The sequence below is a fragment of the Astatotilapia calliptera genome, chromosome 17, assembly GCF_900246225.1.
Source record: "Astatotilapia calliptera chromosome 17, fAstCal1.2, whole genome shotgun sequence".
In the NCBI taxonomy this organism is placed as follows: domain Eukaryota; kingdom Metazoa; phylum Chordata; class Actinopteri; order Cichliformes; family Cichlidae; genus Astatotilapia; species Astatotilapia calliptera.
The window spans coordinates 16,173,795-16,196,495 of NC_039318.1; the positions used below are offsets into that span (position 1 = coordinate 16,173,795).

The window sequence follows — 22,701 nt, forward strand, 5'->3', positions numbered from 1 at the left end:
TCCTACTCTTTCCAACTCACATCCTACTAAAGAGCTGCATTTGAGGTTTCACCTGTTATTTACTTTCTGATATACTGCCCCAAACAAATAAGAGCCTGTTCACTTCAAACGCTTCATCGAGGTCAAACACTGTAAATATACGTCACAGTTACTCAGACTGAGGACATTACAGTGAAACTCCTTTTTTAAGGTCAGGAGGAGAAGTGATGATCAGACCTCATACAGATCTCTCTGGAGCACTGATCTATTTTATAAGAGGGAGTGTCGGGTGCCATTATCCTCAGTTTGGACTGTTTAGTTTCCCACGTATGTTTCCTGTTTTATTGTGTTAGTCATCTGTCTGTGTGCATTATGTTTCATTTTACTTCTTCTGTTTCATTAGTTAGATTTATCCCAGCTGTGTTCTCACCTGTTTCCACTCATCATCATTATCCAGTCTATTTAAGCCCTCACGTTCTCTCAGTTCCCTTTCAACTCCTCGTGTGTTTCCCATTTAATTCCAATCATTCATGTTCAATTCAGTCTGTATTAAAAAATGTGGATATTGTAAACCAGCCTGTGAGTCCTGCTTTCTCTACACACCAGATTGTGACAGTGAGTTGTGAGACATGGAGTAAAATTACTTCTACATGTGAGATTCAGTGACTGACTGGGAGAAAGTTGGCAGAGGGTTCTGCAGACGGGGTTTTCAAGAGCTTGGCTGGTATATTCAAAGATATGAATATATTAGTCTTAACTGAACCTCAGAAGGGATGAAACTGCTGGGAAAATCATCAATAATCTATAATCGATACATTCAGTATGAGCGTCTCTGCTGGCATTAAAAACTCATTTCCTACAGAAGTGTTTAAATGTCAGTTATTAATGAAATCGGGTTCAGTGTACAACTGCCACAGTCCCTCTGATACCGGTGTGTGTGTGTGTTGGGTCTAATTGATATCTGAAACAGTAATGAGCTGTAATTGTAGCTGTAGGGAAACCTGCTGCAGTCAGAGGAGCTGCTGTTTAATGCAGAGCACATCTGAGGCAGGGTGTTTGGCACGAAGCTGTAATTAAACTGTTTTTTCTCACAGCTGAGACGTGAAGCTGCTGCACCGCGGCGGAAAATCAGAAGTTTAAAGTTACTTTGTGATTCAGGCAGCAGCTTCACACCACGCTCTCTGTCAGCTTACATTTTCCAGTTTTCCCGCATGTTTCCAAGAACAGACACATGGAACAATAACGCCCTCCCTCTGAAGTTTCTTGAAGTCTTAGAGATAAATGCTGTGCACTCAGGCTGCAGAAACATCAGCACGTGTGATGTTCATCTGTGGATGAAGTTAGGTTTGTGTTCCTTCTCTGAGTCTCTGATGCAGCAGAAGTTTGATGGTTCTAGTTTGAAAAGAAACATTCTCTCTGCGTCATCCCTCGCTGGGTTAGTCTGAGTGCTGACGATCAGCGCGCTGTTACTGATGCCCTCTCATGGCGTCCTGTCGAGCCTGCAGTCGAGTTGCGGTGCCTTTGAGTTTCAGTCCTTTGGGGTTATGACCTATGATCACTTCTGTGTCTTCATGTCTTTAAAGCTTTCCCATCCGTCCATCTTTCTCTCGCTTAGTTCCTTCATCGTCCCTGATTATCATTTCCTGTTTTATTTTGATAAGTGCATTTGTCTTTCTCACTGAGCTGCATCTCCTGATGATCAGTAAGCTCGTCTTCTTCGTCCACTTCATCATGGTCACTCATGAAATCATTTCATGAAGGGCATCCACTTAAAAAAATATTAATAATAGACTGACATTTTAGAATCTGCCAACTGAAACATACAGAGCTTTCCACTGTGGTGACCTCGTGTGAATAACAGAGCAACTAAACAAGCTTTAATGCAGATTCATGAAAACACTGAAGGACGCTGCCTGACTGCATTTCACATGGATTTGTGGCAGTTAGGGTCTTCATCCTCTTCTCAGTCAATGAAATCCTCATTTCCAGTTTTAAAAAAACAACAACAACAATACATAGGATGGGGGTGGGGTGGAGGGGATATCACATGACCCAGAGAGCCACAACATGAACACTAAAGTGAAACAACAGCATCATGCAATCATGTTTGAAATGAAGGAGTCTGTCCTGTCTTAGATGTGCATGAGTGTCTGTGTGTGTGCGTGTGGGTAAACAGGAAACAGTCATACAGCTGTTGAGTGCTCCTCTTCAGGCGTTTGGTTGGGTTGTTGTGGTAAATAAATTTCTGTGCAGGAGGGAAAAAAAGGTGACTGACCTTTGACCTGCAAATCCCTGGCAGCCAATTAGCTCGAAGTGTTGAGGGCAGCATGTTGATCAGAGCGATGGATTATTTGTGTGTCTCTGTTTAATGATAATCACTGAAATAAAGCAAGTCAGGTCTGTGTGAGCAGTTCTGACCTCTGAGAGGCTCGAGGAGAGTCAAAGCAGACAGATTCTAAGGCAGTGCCTGGTCTGTGTGTTTCCCTGCTTTCTCCAAGGGTTTGTGGAGCTACATTCTGATGGACCGCAGACACAACCTCGGCCCGGTGCAGCCAATCACAAATCATTAAACTCACCGTGTCTGCAGATGTCCTGAGAAGAAACGCACACCTCAGAGCGCTGGGCCTGTAACGGCCCTGACCATGATGTTTACCCCACAGTCGATAATGATGGAGAGTGGCGAGATTTTCACAAACTCATAACGAGAAAAACAAAGACGGGAACACACACACAGACTCCCTGTTAGTTCTGCAGGGAGCCATCAATCAAAGATTCTGAATGACAGCACACACACACTGGCAGCATTGATTTGAGCTGCTCTGGCTTCGTTGTGTTCTGTGATTTAGGAGCAGTGTGAGACCTCCTGCCTCCTGCCTGCACCTCCTCTGACTGCTGATGCTGGAGCTCAGCACAGCTCTAACTCACTCAATGGATCAACCTGCTCTGTGTGTAGGTTTCATGGACATCCATCTCTTCGGAGCGTCTCTAAGAGCCCGTCATGTGACTTCTTGTGTGATGAAGACTGCGCTCTTTGGGCTGCTCATGTCTGTGCTCTTTTTGGTACTCTTCCTGATGTCTGCCACGTCTATTCAGCTCTGCGCAGTTTTAAATGAGCTCCACATGCTGGTTAACTCTTCCTCATCTCACATGCTCTCTGGCCTGAAGTTAGTCTGTGTGCTTCTTCCTGTTAGCAATGGCTGACAGGAAGAAGCGATCCGGTGCTTATAATGTTGTTTAGAGGGTCTGCGAACTGCCGAGCACCTACTCTTCTCTGACTTCACTTGATTTCAGTGGGGCTCACTCAGACTGACAAACGAACATCTGGCTACTGATGTTTCGGAGCTGTTCAGCTGCCATCTTCTGTGAGAGGAAATCCCAAAGTTAAGCAGGCTGGCTGAGAGTAACAGGTGTCAGACAGAAAGCAACTTCTTTAAAAAAGTCTGGAGATACACATGACTCTGCTATGATGTCACAGCACTCCATAAACAGAAAACTGGTTAGCAGCCAGAGTTTATGAAAAATGAGGAGACTCCAGATGTGTCGACTCCTCTGACCTCCTGCAGTGAGAGTGTGGAGCTGCAGTAAAACAGGCCCAGGCACTTTGGCAAACACTGGATCAGGTCCATTAGACTAATGAGTCTAATGGACCTGACGATGCCAGGCAATCCGGCTGGAGACCAGGTCCAGGATCTCTGCTTCCTTCTCTCTAAGGCTGGATCCACTTGAGCTCCTCTCCAAATGAAGCATTTGTTAAGTTGTGTCTGTAGGATGACCAGCTGGCCTTCAGACTATTAGAGCGCTGCTGCCTGAACATTTTGGTCGAATCAGTGCGTTTCAGGATGACATACTTTATTTCACAGCTCAGTGATTTTCGGACAGTTTCTCAAAACTAAGTGAGAATTTCCTTTAACTTCAACCATCTACAGCGCTTTACACGGATCCCTGAAAGCATTAGAGACCACAGTTAAGATGTTATACTGACCGTGTGCTGGTTTCAGATTCAGATCCACACAAGAACAAACACACAAGGATACAGCAGAGCTCTTTCTCATAAATTTTGGAAATGTTTGATATTACACACACACACGCACACGCACACACACACACACACACACACACACACACACACACACACACACACACACACACACACACACACACAGCTTTCATCTCTCTCTCGCTCTCTCTCTCACACACACACACAGTATTTTTTTCTCTCGCGTTAATGATGGGACCGCTGAGATTCACCTGCTGAGCCACAGCTCTCCCTCATACAGGCAACTTTTGTAATAAGTACATGAAGCTCCTCCTCCTCGGACTTCTGCTGCCTGAGGAAAAAACAAAGAGACGTCCTGCGCGCTCCCTGTGGAGCCTAAAACAATTTGCTCCACCTGACGGGGGGGCGCGTGCCCGCCAGGGCTTACACACGGTCCGCGTGTCTCCATCTGATCCGAGAACTGCTCCATGACACGCCCCCTCAGAGAGAGAGAGAGAGGAGTGTGTGCGCCTCCCTTTCTCTCTCTCTGTGTGTGAGAGCGAGCCTCCTCAGCGCAGCTTCGAGTCTGTCCTCGCTGCTCCTCGCGCTGCTCCTCGCGCTCAGCTCTCGACATCAGAGGGACCGTTGGCGGGCAGAGCCTGGACAGAGCATGCGTGGCGGCCGCGTGTGTGCGCGTGGAGCGGGTCCGAGCGGCGAATCAAAGAGGAGAGCGACGCTCTGAGAGTTTTTCCCACTTTTACGCGTTTCTGTACACGCGCGGCACACGTGGACGTCCGTGACCCCGCCGCGTGGCACTGGTGCGTACGGCCCGTTCTTCGGGCTCCCCGGCTACCCCCTTCCCCCGCATGTCCTCCCGCGGCTCGGCCTGACCCCTCTCTGAGCGCGCGCACGGCTCTGGGAGCAGCATGGCGGCGGGAGTGGCCGCGTGGCTGCCGTTCGCACGCGCGGCGGCCATTGGCTGGATGCCGGTGGCCAGCACGCCCATGCCACTGCCGCCCCAGGAGAAGCGGCGCACGAAGGACGGGCTGCTGGTGCTAAACGTGAGCGGCACGAGGTTCCAGACATGGCGGGACACGCTGGAGCGCTACCCGGACACGCTGCTGGGCAGCACAGAGCGAGACTTCTTCTTCCACGAGGAGACCAACGAGTTCTTCTTTGACCGTGACCCGGACATCTTCCGTCACATCCTCAACTTTTACCGAACTGGGAAGCTGCATTACCCCCGTCAGGAGTGCATTGCGGCGTACGACGAGGAGCTGGCGTTCTTTGGCATCGTTCCAGAGATCATCGGGGACTGCTGCTATGAGGACTACAAGGACCGGCGGCGTGAGAACCAGGAGCGCATCCAGGACGATGAGGACATTGAACAGTCCAACGAGCCAGTGCCCGTTGACATGAGCTTCCGGGAGAGCATGTGGCGCGCCTTTGAGAATCCGCACACATCCACCATGGCTCTGGTTTTCTACTATGTCACCGGGTTCTTCATCGCAGTGTCGGTGCTCGCCAATGTGGTGGAGACGGTCCCGTGCGGTACCGCGCCCAACCGTGTCAAGGTGATGTCATGTGGTGAGCGGTACGAGCTGGCCTTCTTCTGCCTGGACACTGCGTGCGTCATGATCTTCACCGTGGAGTACCTGCTCCGCCTGCTGGTCGCTCCCAGTCGCTACAAGTTTGTGAAGAGCGTGATGAGCATCATCGACGTGGTGGCTATCATGCCGTACTACATCGGCCTGGTCATGACCGACAACGAGGACGTGAGTGGTGCCTTCGTCACACTACGCGTCTTCCGGGTGTTTCGGATTTTCAAGTTCTCGCGGCACTCTGCGGGACTTCGCATCCTGGGCTACACGCTGAAGAGCTGCGCCTCGGAACTCGGCTTCCTGCTCTTCTCGCTCACCATGGCCATCATCATCTTCGCCACTGTCATGTTCTACGCCGAGAAGGGCATGTCCGGGAGCAAGTTCACCAGCATCCCCGCAGCCTTCTGGTACACCATCGTCACCATGACGACCCTGGGGTAGGTGATGCTGACCATGTGTGTATGAAGTGGGTGGAGCTTCTTGTCCAAAAATGGGCGGAGCTAAGAGCGTGTTGGTGTTTGGTTTGAAGACATCAGTTTTCAGTGTTTAAGGGCAGCTGTCCGTGGTGCTGAAAAAGAGCTGCCGCTGTCTCAGTAAAAAGGACACTTGAGTCTCTATGATCACATGCCTCTGCTGCCTCCGTTTCAGAAAAAGAAAGAGTGAAGCTCAGCAGTAGGGTGTGAATCTGCAGGGGTGAGAATGCAGCTCGTTGTTAGCTTGAGTATGTAAACAGAAAGGCTTTGCAGGTTTACGTTAGTTTGGGTTAGTTACAGCTCGGTGATGCACACCTCTGTCAGTAATGGGACTGAGTTGTGGTGAGCACTCTGGAGTAGAAATCTTTCTCCTGTTTGTACCTCACAACCCACGTTTTACTGCTCCATCATGTTTTTCATGTTTTTTTCATAGGGGCCAAAAACTGTGTAGATGTGTTAGCGCCACCTGCAGATGATGTTAAAGCAAAGCATGTTTTAGATCAGCATACAGCTGCAGGAATGGTTCGATCTTCCTGAGAAGTAGTGAACACTGAATATTCAAAATATTAAAATCATGACTCGCCTCGCGGTGTGTCAGAAAACATTTGGAGCTTCAAGTTCTCTCTCTCTCTCACACACACACACACACACACACACAGATCTGTGGTTTTGGAGGCATGTTCAGGTGTAACTGTGTTTTTTCAGGGTTATGAAGGTGGTTCATGTCTTACCAGTTACATCACCATAGTAACAGCAGATCATGAGGCTGAATGTTGATTGTTTGAATCAGCTGGAGAACTGAAAGTAGGACCAGATGCTCACTGTAATCACACACACACACACACACACACACACACACACACACACACACACACACACACACACACACACACACACACACACACACACACGAGCACTTGCTGCATTAGGATACTGTTTGACGTGTGAACCTCAGGTGAGGTCAGACCTTCTGATTGAGTTGTGTTCTCTGCTGTGAGAAAACTTCACAAGTTTGTGTCTGCGGAACATTTTTTTAGGTAGCTGCTGGTGCTGCAGGTGTGTTTTCCTGCCTTGTTGAACTCCCTGCAGATGCTCTTAAATCCTGCTCCAGGAACCAAACTGTCCAAGGACCTGCAGCACCATACATGATTTGGGTGTGAGTTTGTGATTTTTCTGTCGGCACAGACACAACACGGCACAAACACACATGTATTATTTAGTCACATGACCTGCTGCTGCTCGTGAACATAAGAGTGGGCTCGGTTCTCGCTGCTTCCCATGCCTCAGTGGAAAACGTAAAAGGCTCATTTTCAGTCTCTGAATTAATAAAAAAATTAAAGGGAATTGTGTAAATGTTGGAAACGTTTCTTCATAAAAGCATAAATGTGGAAAAATGTTCCCTCACTCAGTTGTGTAATTTCTTTAAACCGGTGTAATCTGCGTGATTCACGCGGAATTGCTGACGTCCAGCTTTTTTCACAGTGTCTCAGACGGCATCAAACTTATTAATATTTTCAGGAAATTACAGACAGAGTCTGCTGGGATCAAAACCTCGGCACGCCTCATATTTGAACTGGATTCAGTCAGAGGCTACCTCCTCGTCACATATCATCTCTGGCTGTTCAGGATCGTGTCGTTTAGTGATGAGGACACAGCGCAGCTGGAAGAGGATAGCGGCAGAAAGGCCAGGTTACTCAGTGATGTAACAGACTGTTGTGTGATTGCCTTATAGAATAAACTCTGGAATTAAAGTGTTGTCTGTAGAAACAGCAGAGATTAGAGGAGAGGAGTCACCTGGCTGTCACATAATCACTCTGTGTCCTTTCATATTTACTTTCAGACCCTTAGATTCAGTCTTCACATCCTGAAGACTTCATTTCACCTCCAGCTTCTTAAAGTCACGCTGCCACTGAGCTGATGCTCAGCTCCATTCGGAGAGAAATACTTCCTCCTGCATGATGTTTCACGTGTTTTTCTTGCTTTTGTTCCAGATCTACTTTCAGCCACAAATCATCTGTCAGGACTCATCAAGCTGCTATCAACAGAAACAGGAGAGCCTTCTGCAGCTGTTTATGAACCTGAAGAAGTCATTTTGGATAGATATTAAATAATAATTTATGAAGATTAAAACAGAGCTAGTGAAACAAGAGTGATTGTCATGATGCTAGAATTTCAAACACGTTGACCCCATCCTGCAGACGGTGTCTGTCTGTCTGCTCTCCAGGCCTGAGACCGTCTGATTAGCTGCTCTGCTCCAGGTTTCACTCGTTATTTGCTCCAATTGATTCTCCACCCTCTGGACTCTCTGCTCAGTTCAGCTACGTCCCTGTGCTGCTCTGCACAGCAGCACCCCACGCACATCTCCACATGTTCGTAAACAACTCTGTCCCTGATCAAAGTGCCAGCTGTGATCTGATCAGCTGCTATAATTATTTATCTTTATCTAACTAAAGCTGCTAATTGCTACAGTAATGATAACAGGTGGCAAAATGTAACTGCTAGTAGTTAAACAGCTAATGCTAATGTGCTCTGGCCAGGTTACTATTTATAATGAGTGTAAAGTATTCCACTGTTGTTGAAACAGGAGGTTTACTGACCTCTGACCTTCCTCTTAAAGTGTTCAGTGTTATTAATGTTATCTACTTTAGCTGTTGTTGAGGCAGGATCTGTGTGTGTGTGTCAGAAGGAGGCAAAAACAACTATTGTATCTTCATTCAGCAGTAATTTTAGTATTGATTAATGTCTGAGTATATTCTGTATATATCTATATATATCTATATCTATATATATTTATATTTATATATATATTTTTTTATTTTTAATTTTTGACACTACCGTTTTGGTGTGAGGTGAACCCTCGTTTCCTGGATGAAAGTCTTGAGACTTTCTGAGGTCATTGTTAGAGAGAAACCTTCAAAGGAGGTTGAAAGCAGTTTAGCTGTTTGCTGCAGAAAATCAGGATTCAAGATTCAAGGTCTTTATTGTCAATACAACAATATGCACAGTATACAGCGTACTGAAATGCTGTTTCAGCCCAAGTCCCCCATGGTGCATTTATAAGAATATAAAAAATATATTTTTGAGAGATATAAAAGTAGGAAATACAAATAAATAATAACTCGCTAAATTTGGGTAAAATTAGGAGATAAAAAGCTACTACTAACTATCTATGTATTACTAACTATGTACAATAAACAAAGACAGGACAGAGACAATACAAAGTGGATTGTGCAGTAGCTTAAAATCCAAACTTGCAGTAGAAGGAATTTTACCAGCTCTTCTGCAGAACAACCTCCTCTGTTTGAACTGTTTTTTGCAGTCAGCTGTGGATCAGGGATTCGATTCTGACTCCTCACAGTGCAATAAGTTGATCCCAGAGAGGAGACCTGGATGCAGGTGTGACTGATTGCTGACTGTCCGACTGTCGCTTAGACTCTGACCTCCTTCACGGCTGTTTTTACTGCCACACTTCCATCCCGGCTGTCTCTTCTTCTCCGCTCTCTGTGGGATGATAAGGCGTTAATGCTGCTAATTAAATTAATGCATTAGGCGCTCAGAACACACACACTGTGATTATTCTTAATGGGCTCTGTAATGAAGCCACCTAGAGGAGCAGCCAAGCAGAAAAGATGGTTTGTGTAGTCAGAAGAGAGTTCAGTTCATCCCAAAATGCTGCTCCTGTGTAATCTGGAAATGACCGCTTTAATGACACTCTGAGGCTGGGGGGTGATTATTTTGGATGACAGACAATTAGAGCCGAAAAGAAGAGGAAGCTGATGAAGAGGCTTATTAGGTGAAGTGGTGGGATTTGCATTTTAGTGGTGATGAGGCTTTTCCCAAAAACTGCAGGAGCTGCAGTGAAGAGGAAAAAGCTCCTTTGTTATGACTCTCATGAATTCACTTCCTGTTCTGTTGATCATTAGAGTCATTTAAACGACCTTGTTCCCTCTGGAGGGGGTGGGGCCACGGCTTTTTGAGGCACGTTGTTGGAGTTCATGTGTTTGGGTTTTTTTAGTTAGACTGAAGCAAAAAATAAAAACATCTGTGTGCTGTGGGTTTTTTTCGTTACATATGTTTAAACATTTATTCAGCTTCAGGTGCACATCCAGTCATTCTGAAATATGACAGCAACCCCTCAGATCACAAAAGAGCTTTGGCGGTTACTCCCATTCAGCTTTCACTGTTTACTGCTGCTGCCAGATGACAGCTGGACTTTGGGCTTCACTTGGCTTCCTGGTACCCTGTGAGATCCTGGACATGTGTCAGCTGGACACTTTCCAAATACAACTTCAGACTGCAACAAGAAAGATCAGCAGAGTTACTTCATTAACCATCAAATTCACAGCTTTCTTAAAAACATATTCTCGATTTGCATCAAACTCTGTAGATCTGATGTTTTCTGCAGCAGGTAAAGCACTGCGAGCCGCTGTCCGCTAGATCGTAAACAGGAGGTGTTTTTACCAGCAACAGATCTTTTGATCTTCTGGTTTCACAAATTTGTAGTTTTGAGCTCCTGATGATCTGAATGTGTGTGATGCAGCTCGTTGTTTTAAATGGGAACAAACTGTCCACACATGCAGTCTGACACCATCTGTTCTGCTTTCTGTGCTGGTTGTAACGAACGTGTTTCTCACACAAACTGAGTCACATACTGCGATGAGCGGCGATGATGATGAGATCTGATTCACAGCTGTCTTCACGTAACGTTTCACACGGGAATATTTGCATTTTTGGGGGGGTAACGTGACCCAGGTGGTTACAGCGTGGAGGTTACAGTAGAAATATCCAATGAGAGTAAAATCAGCACCAACAGCTGCATGATGGACATGAAGTCACCTATATAAAATCCTTGACTATAAAGCACTGACTCTCAATCTTAAAGTAAATAAAAAGATATACATTAACACACTTTTCCAAAAATCCTGGTTTTGCCTTGGATGCTTGCGTTATTTTAATTTGCACACAAAAAATTAATTATTCCACCAAAACAAACCTACAGGGTAAATCTACAGGGTCCCTCATGTTAACAGCTGCTTGTCAGTTCATTTTGCTGGATAACAGACTGCAGTTGTATCACCTCCTAAACGGTCCCAGCCCGTTCTTCTTTGGAGAACCTCTCAGGTTCCTCCAGATCTGATGATCTGGTTGTCAGGGCTTTGTGCAGCCTGGTCAGTAATGCTCACTTTGGTTTTCTAGAGGTCATTCTTCAACCCAGTTCTGCTGCTGACTGAGGTTTTCTTCAAATGTCCTTCTCGCTGCGTGATTCTTTTCACCTCAATGAGATTCTCTGTTCCAGACACAAACATGAGCAGCGTCTCTGTGTCCACAGAGCTCTTTTTTCATGTCATCTGATCAAAGGACGCTTCAGTCTGTAGGATCTGTCTCCAGGTCATCCTCAGCATACTTCGGTCTGATGTGAAGGTGTCTCTTCTGCAGAAGTGGAGTTGTTCTCTGCAGCTTCTCTGTCCGTTCCTGTGCTGGGTTCTAGTGACCATCTTCTTAGAGACTATGAGTCCCTCACTCATGCCTCTGCAGTTGCTCTGGGCTCTTCAGACTCTCACTGGTTTCCTTTCAGAGTCTTTGAAATCTTTGCTTACTGCCTCTGCCAGGCCTGTTCGCTACTCTTCTCTTTGAATTGCTGGATAATCCTTCTCACTCTTTTCTTCACACTTATCACAGCATCGTGATAACTTTGTATATCCACCTCCTTTTTCTTTTTCCTCAGATCTAAAGTGATTTCTTTGGTTTAAGGCATGATGCTTTCTCAGCAACAGCTCAAACGTTTACTGGAGTTTAATACTGAGTGTAATCTTTAAGCTAACCCTCTGTTTAACTCGTTTTTACGGCTCTGAGCATTACAGAGTGAAACGTTGGTCTGGTTGTGAAAATATTGTTTAGTTATTGTGTGCTGATATGAATCACTTATACTTTCTAAAGAAAACTGGGATGATTAAAAATGCTGTGTGGATCTGGGAAAATTAGGACAAAAAACATTAAAAGTATTAAAAGTATAAATTTTCTTCCTCATCTGAAATCAAGTAACATTTGTGCCTAAACCAGCAAACACCACGTTACTAACCAGAAGCTCTAGACGTGTGCTGCTCTCTGAGATCTGTAAACTCTGTGAAATAAAGTCAGTGTCCTTCTGTTACACTTAAATCTGCTTTTTCAGAGCAGACGGATAACCTCCGTATTCTACACGTGTTCGTGTTCACGATGGGTAGCAGTGATCTGACTGAACACAAGCTCGGCTCTCCCACCAAATTTTTCCTTCCAAAGGTTCGGCTGCAGGATCAGAGGCTATTTCCTCTTCCTCCTCCATCCTTCACTCCCTCAGGAGGGCCGCTCCCTGCTAGCCTCCTCCTCGCCTCACTCTTTGTGACGAGTCAGCCAAAACCAAATGGAAAACAATTTAGCGGAGTCGTGGCTTTGCCTTTTAGACACCAGAAATGAAATAATAGGCCGAGTGTCGAGGCTCATTGATCTGGAGCTGGCTGTGAATATCAATGACGAAGAGATAAATACACTGCTGCCCAGCTGCACACACACACACACACACACACACACACACACACACACACACACACACACACACACACACACACACACACACACACACACACACACACGGTCCTTCAGCTGCAGGAGAAAGCTCCTTTTATTTAAAGAAACCGCAGCTTCAGTCAGAGCAGATGAAAGATAAACACACCCCTGAGATCTCTGCTCAGCACACACACTTCTCCCTCCTCTTCCTTATTTTTCTCTCGAAATTGTGGGATTACAGAGCAGCAAACGTCAGCAGAAAGGTGACATGGACTCTACGAATGAATCATGGCGCGGCAGATAGAAATAAGTGGCCGTTTGATGCCCTGTTTGTTGCGTAAAGATGCCGACAAATCATCAGCGACTGCAGCTTCAGATTTATCAGCCCATCTTAAACTAAAACAAGCAAACCGACATCACTGCTGTCTTTTTACTGGAAATTTAACTGAATCCAACCAGCCAATAATATCCATGCAGATTGATCAGTGATCAGCTGCTGATAATCACTAATTAATTGGAGATCTGTTGGAGCCCTGATCTGGTGGCCCCAAGGTACTAAAAACATCGAGAGAAAACAGAATACTCTTTGGATTCAGGAGACAGATGCTCTTCTGCCGCAGTCATGTGACAGGCTCTGTCACCTCACAGGTCACGTGTCCAGCAGGCACACACAGGTGAGCTGTGATCCTCTGGAGGACAGGAGATGAGATCAGAGAGCAAAGGTGTTGAGAGGAAACTTGACTCTGATCCAGCAGGAGGAGGAAAGTTTTCTTAAAGCTCAAACGTAGCTTCAGAATCAGTGTGTGCTGACACCGAGGCTAAACCCTGTGATTTAAGGGCGTCTGAGATGTATGTCACCTCGTTCATGTCTGAAAGAAAAAAACAGTGCAGAACTTCAGCAGCCTCACTCAGAGACCTTTCTGAACATCACACAATTCTATCATGTCCTGAAATGTGACACCTGAGCAGGGACAGAAGCAGAGTCTGACTGTGGTTGTACAGGGTGGGCCATTTATATGGATACACCGTAATAAAATGGGAATGGTTGGTGATATTAAAGTCCTGTTTGTGGCACATTAGTATATGTGAGGGGGCAAACTCCTCAAGATGGGTGGTGACCATGGTGGCCATTTAGAAGTCGGCCATCTTGGATACAACTTTTGTTTTTTCAATAGGAAGAGGGTCATGTGACACATCAAACTTATTGGTAATGTCACAAGAAAAACAATGGTGTGCCTGGTTTCAACGTAACTTTATTCTTTCATGAGTTATTTCCAAGTTTCTCTTTGTTCACAGCCATTGACATGTCGAAGAGGTTAACACATGAGGAGCGGATCGAAATTGTGTTGATATCTAGTGAACGCAGTAACCGGGTCATTGTAGCAGATACACCCTACGAGACCACCCATTGCCCATGCTACAGTTAGCAAACTGCTTGCTAACTTTCGCCAGACTGGTTCAGTGTTGGATTTGCCAAAATGTGGACGCAAGAAAACTGTCACTAATGAAGAAACATCAGTGGCTGTTCTAGCTTCATTCAGCAAGAGCCCACAGCATAGCACTCGCCGCATGTCACTGAGACTGGCATTAGTCGAACATCCCTTTGGCGGATATTAGCTACTCACAAATGGCACCCTTACAAACTCCAGCTACTGCAGCATCTCAATGAGGATGACCCAGATCGGCGCACAGAATTTGCAGAATGGGCAAAACAAAAATTGGAGCAGGACCCTCAGTTCACGCAGAAGATTTTGTTCAGTGATGAGGCAAACTTTTATGTGAATGGTGAAGTTAACAAACAAAACCACTGCTATTGGACTGACACTAACCCACATTGGATGGATCCCTCCAAGACTGTTGGAACAACAAAAGTGATGGGTTGGTGTGGTATATGGGGTACAACGATAGTGGGTCCATTCTTCATCAATGGAAACCTCAAGGTCACTGGATATTTGAAATTGCTACATGATGATGTGTTTCCCTCTTTATGCACTGAAGCTGGCACGTTCCCTGAGTTTTTCCAGCAAGATGGTGCACCACCACATTATGGGTGCCAGTTTCCTGGAAAGTGGATTGGTCGTCGTGGGCCAGTTGAATGGCCCCCAAGGTCTCCCGATCTGACCCCCTTAGACTTTTATCTTTGGGGTCATCTGAAGGCAATTGTCTATGGTGTGAAGATACGAGATGTGCAGCACCTGAAACTACAGATACCGGATGCCTGTGCTGGCATTTCTCCTGCGGTGTTGCTATCAGTGTGTGAAGAGTGGGAGAAGAGGGTTGCATTGACAATCCAACACAATGGGCAGCACAGTGAACACATTCTATAAGTGGTTAGAAACTTGTAAATAACTCATGAAAGAATAAAATTACGTTGAAACCAGGCACACCATTGTTTTTCTTGTGACATTACCAATAAGTTTGATGTGTCACATGACCCTCTTCCTATTGAAAAAACAAAAGTTGTATCCAAGATGGCCGACTTCTAAATGGCCACCATGGTCACCACCCATCTTGAGGAGTTTGCCCCCTCACATATACTTATGTGCCACAAACAGGACTTTAATATCACCAACCATTCCCATGTTATTACGGTGTATCCATATAAATGGCCCACCCTGTAGTTTAATGTGTCACACTGAGCCTGTGTGAGGGATTTCTAGTCTTATCTATTAATTATGCGTGAGCCATGATGATTTTTCTCTCTTGATTTTGGCTTTAAGATGTTTTTGATTCAACACAGAGTGAGAAGCGCAGTCAGCGCTGAACAGCAGATCAGTTTATCCTTGAACCACTGCCGCTTGCGTGGTCCACTCCGTGTGCGGAAACCACATGTAACTCTGCTTTTCAGAGACATTTTTAAAGTTTGTCGTCCCCGGCAGGAAGCCAGCGCGAGCCATGGTGCTGTGAAGTGAGACTATTGTGAGTCTGGCTGACACTCTGGGTTTGTTCGTGGGATTTGTGGAAGAAACGCCGACTGAGCCGTTAAGAATCCGTCAGCAGCAGAACAAACATAGAGACTTTCTGCTCTGAAGGCTTTACATTAAACTTTCACAGTGCTCCCCTCCACTCTCTCTGTCCGGCTCAGAGCTCACTCTCCTCTGTGTCAACACACCTCTGCCTGGACGCGCTCAGTCTGTTCTCTCACTGTCTCAGGGCCATTAGTCAGAGGTCCTGCAGTTTGTGGTCATCACACAAATGTGCATAACAGAGGTGGGACCAAGTCATTGTTTTGTAAGTCTCAAGTCTTTATCCTCAAGTCTCAAGTCAAGTCTCAAGTAATGTCAGGCAAGTCAGAGTCGAGTCTCAAGTCACTGGTGTAAAAGTCCAAGTAAAGTCACAAGTCTGAAACTTTGAATTTCAAGTCCTTTCGAGTCTTTAAAAAAAACAAAACGAAAAAAATAATGTTGCAGTTATATGCTAAATGTAAATATTAGACCATGTAATTTTAAAATCTGTGTTTTTCTCAACACATGACAAAATAGTGAACTTAGAAAATATACACAAATTGTGAAATTGCACCTCTTTAAAATGCAGCTCAATTAAACTTAGCTCCAAGAATAATTTTCACCGACAGTTCTGAGATAAGCTGCATGTTATTCTTGGATGCGGTTGTAGGACCAGCTTTAAAATCGCATGACAAAAATATCATACACATTAAAAAAAACTGTATCACCAACGTAGCCTGGACAACATTTGCTAGTTAGATGAAGTCAGCTATCTCATCGTAGCATATTTATATGCATATTTATAATTATACGCTTCTTGGAGTGAGTGCACACACTCATGAAGTTTAGTAACTTCAGGTCACTGCAACAAGCCCAGGTACAGTTTACCGACGGATGGGTACAGGACCTTGAAATGCACCGTGTAGAACGAAAGACCATCGTACGTATCATAAGTTTACCAGTCTCACAAATTGTCGTCATAAATACACATTCCTTAACCGTTTATTAATAGGACCTTTGAGCTCAACGGTAATTAATTAGTAGTGGAAATAATTTCTGGTACCCATCACAGAAATGTAGCAGTGACAATAATATTGTATGCTGTAATCGTACTGTGCAATTAGTGATACAAAAAAACTGTTTTATCCTGTGAATAAAAGTATGTTTTTGTCAATGTACCATAATAACAGAAGCGAAACGCAATATTGTGTCAGGACAATTCACTATTTATGCACAATAAATAAAGGAGCATAGCGCGACAATTTCTGTTCAGCACCAGACTTGCTTGTAACCTATATCACTTATTATGTTATGAAAATGACGTATTAACTACTAAAAAACACTGACCTTCGTGTAAATGCTTGGAGCAGACTAACCTGTGAGCTGGAGTGTTCTGGGACGTTATATTTGATCTTTGAATGGCTGCAATCCAGGCCACCCGTCGCCGTTTGTTACTTCGGAAACATGGCTCGAACAATTTCTCTTCAACGACGTAATCCGATAACAACCGATCTCTACCCGTCGACTTCCCGTGGCTGTCATGCGACCGGCTATTGCAGTTAATAATACAACAGCTTCTTGACATTTTTGTGTTTCTTTTTATCGCTGTATAACGGATTTTAATTGAAAGCCTGCGTGCGCTAGTACCGCTTGCCACGAGTTCCCAGAATCCTTTGCGGTTCTACCCGTGAATGACGTCACATTTTCAATCTCTATATAATATGCATGTTAAATTTTATATTTGGGGTAAAATATCAAGTCTTTTCAAGTGAACCGGTTCAAGTCCAATTCAAGTCCCAAGTCATTGGTGTAAAAGTCCAAGTCAAGTCACAAGTCTTAGAACATTTTTTCAAGTCAAGTCTAAAGTCATAAAATTAATGACTCGAGTCTGACTCGAGTCCAAGTCATGTGACTCGAGTCCACACCTCTGGTGCATAATGCGTTTCACTTCCTCTTTCAATGATGGAGTCCACAGTTCACTGCTGTGCAGTCAAATGGCTTCTACTGTCCCTTTATGGGTTAAATCACTGCCTCATAGGTCCTGCCAAGGAGCCTAGAGTCCGTGGCAGAGAGTCAGTTTGAAACCACCAGGAACTGCAACACAGAAATGAGAAAAGAACCGGAAAAGATGTAAAATGAGCACAAAGAGGTGCAGCACAACCAATAACAAAAAGAGAAGTGGAACAAAGTGGTGCTTTTATGTTTCTTACACCATGACAGCTTTATTGGTCAGACAAATCAGAGTGTTATAGATGTCTGAAATCATTCACCCGTAGAATCAATGCGACTGGTTTTCTTGTTTTGTTTCCCTCATGTACACCCTGTGATCAAATGTTTATCTGTGAAAGGATCTGATGAGACAAACAGGGTCATCAGGAGATGATTTGAGCTGCGAGTGGAACCACAGCTCAGGCGTGGGTTAATTTTTTGTTTTTGTCCTGTGACGAGCGGCGCTGTGGGAAAGGCAGAGAAAAGGATTTAAAAAGGTGAAATTAAATGAAAAAGCCACAGCAGGAGAATACAAATCACAGCACGGAGCAGGATATGAATAAATGCTCTCAAATTTAATTTCACAAGCACAGCAGCTAACAGAGAAGTTCAGATTTAAAGAGGCTGGAGCAGAGCTGCAGGTCTGTGAGTCTGACTCACCCACAGGAAGTCCATCATGTCACTGCTTTCTTGGACAGACTGAATCTCGAGGAAGCGTTAAAGTTTCTCCCTGTGGGCCAAAACTACGATAATGCCAGTGGAAACAAGAAAAACAACCCAACCATCGATGTCCAGCAGGGGCAGCAGTGAGTCAGTCCCCATAGACACTCATGTTAAAGCAGAAATAAACATGTTTACATAGGGGTGGGTTTAAAAAATAGTTTTTCAGATTTAAATCAATTTTAGCTTGAAAAAAGTGATATTGTTTCATTAAATCCTGAATTGATTTTTAAATATGAATGTATTTTGCTTGAAACACCAGAATCTCAGGTTAAAGCTCACAAAACTATTTCAACAACCACTATACAACTAAACCAGCAAATGAGTGCAGGTAAATGGATTCCGTACAAAGATTTAAACACAAAGCATGGATCGTTCAGCCGATGGCACATACACAGACACGCCGTCGGGGCTGAAACCCGACATCTCACAGATTCTGAAGCTGCAGGTTTTGTCACTCTCTTACCAAAATTCACTGAACCAGCAGCAAAAGAAGATCAAAATTACGCTTCACGTTTGATAAACATCATTATTGATTACCTCTTACTTTTGCTGTTTTGCTTCCACCATGATAAAATCACACTTCTTGCACAGCTTTTTCTCTCAGTGTCCTTCAAGAACAGTTTCCCATCTCAAATCTAAGTTTTCTGCATAATACATTTGCTTATTACGCACTGGTCTACTGTTGTGTACAGTGTTGTCGGGAGCTGGTTTGTCGACCTCCGACAAAGCCTAATTTCTGCTGTTCAATACTGAGGAAATTTTAACTTTTTTAAATTATGCAAAATTGCAAAACGCTTAGCTCTGTCTCTAATAAAACTGCTGTAACTTTGCTCAGCTTCGGGTAATGTTCTTCAGCCCTATGTTGATTCATGGTTTTCTTCAGATTTTGATAGATATATAAATATGGACGTGTACTGATGCATGATAAGAATTGTAATATTTCTGACTGAGTCAAAATTTGATTGAATCGAATCGAATAGTTTATAGAAATCAGTGACGACACACAGCCCTACCCAAACAGCCTCTGTCACCATGATATCAACATTACAGTAGACCGCTCTCCATCCAGTACGGTGCTGTGTTGCTGACGTGAGTGGGGGTAGGCATTACACAGCAGAGACACAGCACTGCTTTGCCCACATTGCAAAAACATGTCCCCCTTCAGAACAACCTTTCATGACTCGCCTGTTTAAATCAGATAAAGTTAAAAGTTCCAGTCGATGCAAACCTAAACTGAGCCCTCCCACATCACACAAGCTCCTCTCCCTACCTCTGTAAGAGTGCTGCCTGTTACCAGACCAGAAACCTGTGTGGTTGTGACATTGCAGCAGACAATCCCCAGAACACTCTACATGATGTTTCCGGACCAGTGTGTGTCCATTCTTTATTTACAGTCCGACTTATTCCCCCCCCCCCCCCCCCCCCCCCCCCCAAAGACCCAAAGACTAGACAACCTCTCAAGAAGACTTGAATCTCTTAAGGACGACAGGATGGACTCTGAAGCTGTTTCTGTGCTTCACTGCTCTCAGTGACTCATGACTCATGGGCTCTCAGTTCAGGGGTTTTACACTTTTATTGGTTCCTATCTATCTATTAGACTTGTAGTGAAGACCGCCTAAACCGAGACCAAGACCAGAGGGTATCGAGACCAAGACAAGACCAAGACCAAGTCGAGACGAGACCAAGACCGAGACAAAAAAGTATTTAAACTGCAGCCAGATGCTGCTTCGTTTACGGGTGTCTCACTTCAGACTCTGACTAAAAATTATCCTTCTTTATGTGTGCTCATGCTTGTGTGTGTGTATGTTCGCATGTGTTTGTGTCAAAGTTGCTATAAGGTGATTTTTAGCTGTGGTCCTCACACAGGTAAGAATAAAGGTGGAAATCTAAATCAGGCTCATAAAAGCAGAAGAACAATCTGCCTCACATCAGAAATGTTTGATTACCTTTGATTCATGGATTTGCTGTAAAAAATAAGAACTTTAGTGTCTGATCACGCAAATCGCTTGGCCCGTGGTTGATTAGAAGCAAAAAAAGTGAGAAAAGTGCTGAACACTGTAAGAAAAAGCAGCAGAAGACAAAGCAGAGGAGGAGGAGGAGCAGTGCACTGATAACGTGAAGAAGAAGAAACTTTGTGTCCGTGATGAGCAGAAGAACAGAAATTGGCTGCTCTGATGCCTGCAGAAACACAAACAGGCGTTGAAGACGTCTGTTATCAGACTTAACAAGCTCAGGGCCGCCGGCCGGCCATCTCCACAGCAACTATTTTACCTGTGGCCTCAGCCTCGCTCTCTCTGTTCAGAGCAGCTCTAAGACTGAAGCTTTTTCATTCATTTGGTTATCTCCTCGTCGTTTTACTCAGAGATTTAGCTGTGTGACCCAAGGTCAACACAGGGAACCAAACCTGAACGAAAGCCCCCAAAAGTCAGTGTTACAGAAGTGAACCACACACCCACATGCAGTTTCAATGGTCTGGACCAGGAGTTAAAATCAAGTGCTCTTGTCTGAACACTGCGAGGCTCATTCGAAAGAGTAACACACACACAAACAGAATCATAGATACACACTTGGTTTCTAAAGTGTGTCCCGACCTCCCACAAACACACTGAACCCGTTGGTAAGAAGAAAGCGAGCAGCAGGAGCCGTGATGTGCTCGACAACAGGACAGACATAATGGAGGCGCAGAGTAAAACACATATTTATGAGCTGATTTACAGCGTTAATGTGTTTCCTGCGTCTGTGACGAGGGTGGTAATGGATTTACAGTTGTGTTTGTGTGTCAGGGGAGTTTGACTTCTAATGAGAAAAACATCATAAAGAAGCGAGAACAGGCTGTTTCTCTTCTCCGCTATCAATCAAACACAGAGTTTGTCCTCAAACGGCCCATTTATGGAGCTTTATTGAGTTTTATTGAGATGTTCAGACCTCTGGGAGGAACTGAAGCTGTTTTTAATCTCAGAAAGGCAAACAAAGAAATGCTCGGTGGATTTAACTTTGTAGCAGTAGGGCTGTTCTGTGCTGATGGATCACAGAGTTGGTGCCTGAAGTTAAAAACAACCAGACACGTTTCAAATGTCACTTTGATCGAGAAAATCACAGTCTGTATATAACAGATTGTCATGTCACCCAGTGGCTTATGGAGCACTGGGTGGAGCACCAACGCTGCTGCTTGTAATCAGTAACATCCAATCATAATTAGGGATGGGTATCGTTTAGGTTTTATCTGATACCAGTGCCAAACTGGTATTTTTGAAATGGTGCCGTTGCTTAAATGGTGCTCGCCTACTATACTTGGAAAGGTAAAATGATTGGCTAGAATCCAAAGTGTATGACATCTCAGGGGAAATAAAGCACCGAAATGTGCGCTGCTTTTTGGTCTGGTTACTACCGTTTATGTCAGAACCATACCGGTACCCATCCCTAATCATAATCCTCAAATTTCACTCACCAAAACTGGAGCTGAGATTATTTGGACGGTCTGTTGGTACAGTAACCTCATAGCAGCCATATAATTGGTCACATGATGCTATTATGCTCCAAAAGGCTCCAACAGCACAAAAACAGTTCAGAGGTCCAGTTCAGGGACTTCAGTTAGCTGAGGTAAAGCTGGGCAGACAGCTAGCAGCTAAAGCCGCCTGTGTCACCATCCACCTGTCAGTTAAAGAGGCCATGCCCTTAATAAGGCAAATTCAAAGCCTTAATACAATTTAAACAGGTGAGTTATAAAACATTCTCTCCTTGTACAGTTGCTATATTTGTCTCTGACTCCTGATATGAACCTCAGATAAACTGTTACAGTCTCCTTTTTTTCCTGTATATAAAACTGTGTCATCTGCATATAGAGATATTGTTCTTCTTCTCATTCTTCTCTTTTACTTCCTGTTATCGTTCTGCTGTAACAGAAGTTTAATACAGTTAGGAATATTATCCATAGAGCCCAGAACAGTTTGTGTGTCAGGCTGTAAACATGTTTTTTTCTGCTGTAAAGTTTAAACATGGGAGTCTGTGGGGACCGACTCACTCCTGGAGCCTCTCGTGGATGCTATATGAACTGCAGCTTTTAACAAGTTGATCTGCAAACTATTTTGGGAAACATTTAGTCAGAAATCCATTGGGAAAACAGAAATAATTCTTTGTTGCAGATAAAAGTTGATGGAAACATTCAGGGCAGAGAATGGCTGTGCTGATATAATGCTCAGTCTGCTCCTCAGGCCGATTACTTATTAATGCTCAGTCGTGGCACTGCTGCTGATGGAATTACAAACACATGAATGTGAGGAAGAACAGCAGGACACTAAACATTCCCATCAGTAAATTATTAAGGAGCCCAAAGCGTTTGAAAACCCCGAGCCGAATGGTCGCTTCGTTTGGAGCCAAACAGAAAATTAAAGGAGGAGCTGACAGCGGCTTTGTCGACATGTTTACCTCCCACCATTTCTGTCACAATAGAACCCAAAATAGAAGTGCCACTG

At 44.5% G+C, this 22,701-nt stretch overlaps 1 protein-coding gene across 1 annotated transcript in view; it reads left to right on the top strand.

Moving 5' to 3' along the window:
* The first annotated feature begins 4,514 nt into the window (after window positions 1-4,514).
* Window positions 4,515-22,701, top strand: part of LOC113008751 (potassium voltage-gated channel subfamily D member 2-like) — a 103,830-nt gene continuing 85,643 nt past the window's right edge. The window contains exon 1 of the mRNA XM_026146444.1: window positions 4,515-5,993. Within this exon, the coding sequence (XP_026002229.1) occupies window positions 4,882-5,993 (1,112 nt within the window). The 5' untranslated portion in view covers window positions 4,515-4,881. The remainder of the gene's footprint in view (window positions 5,994-22,701) is intronic.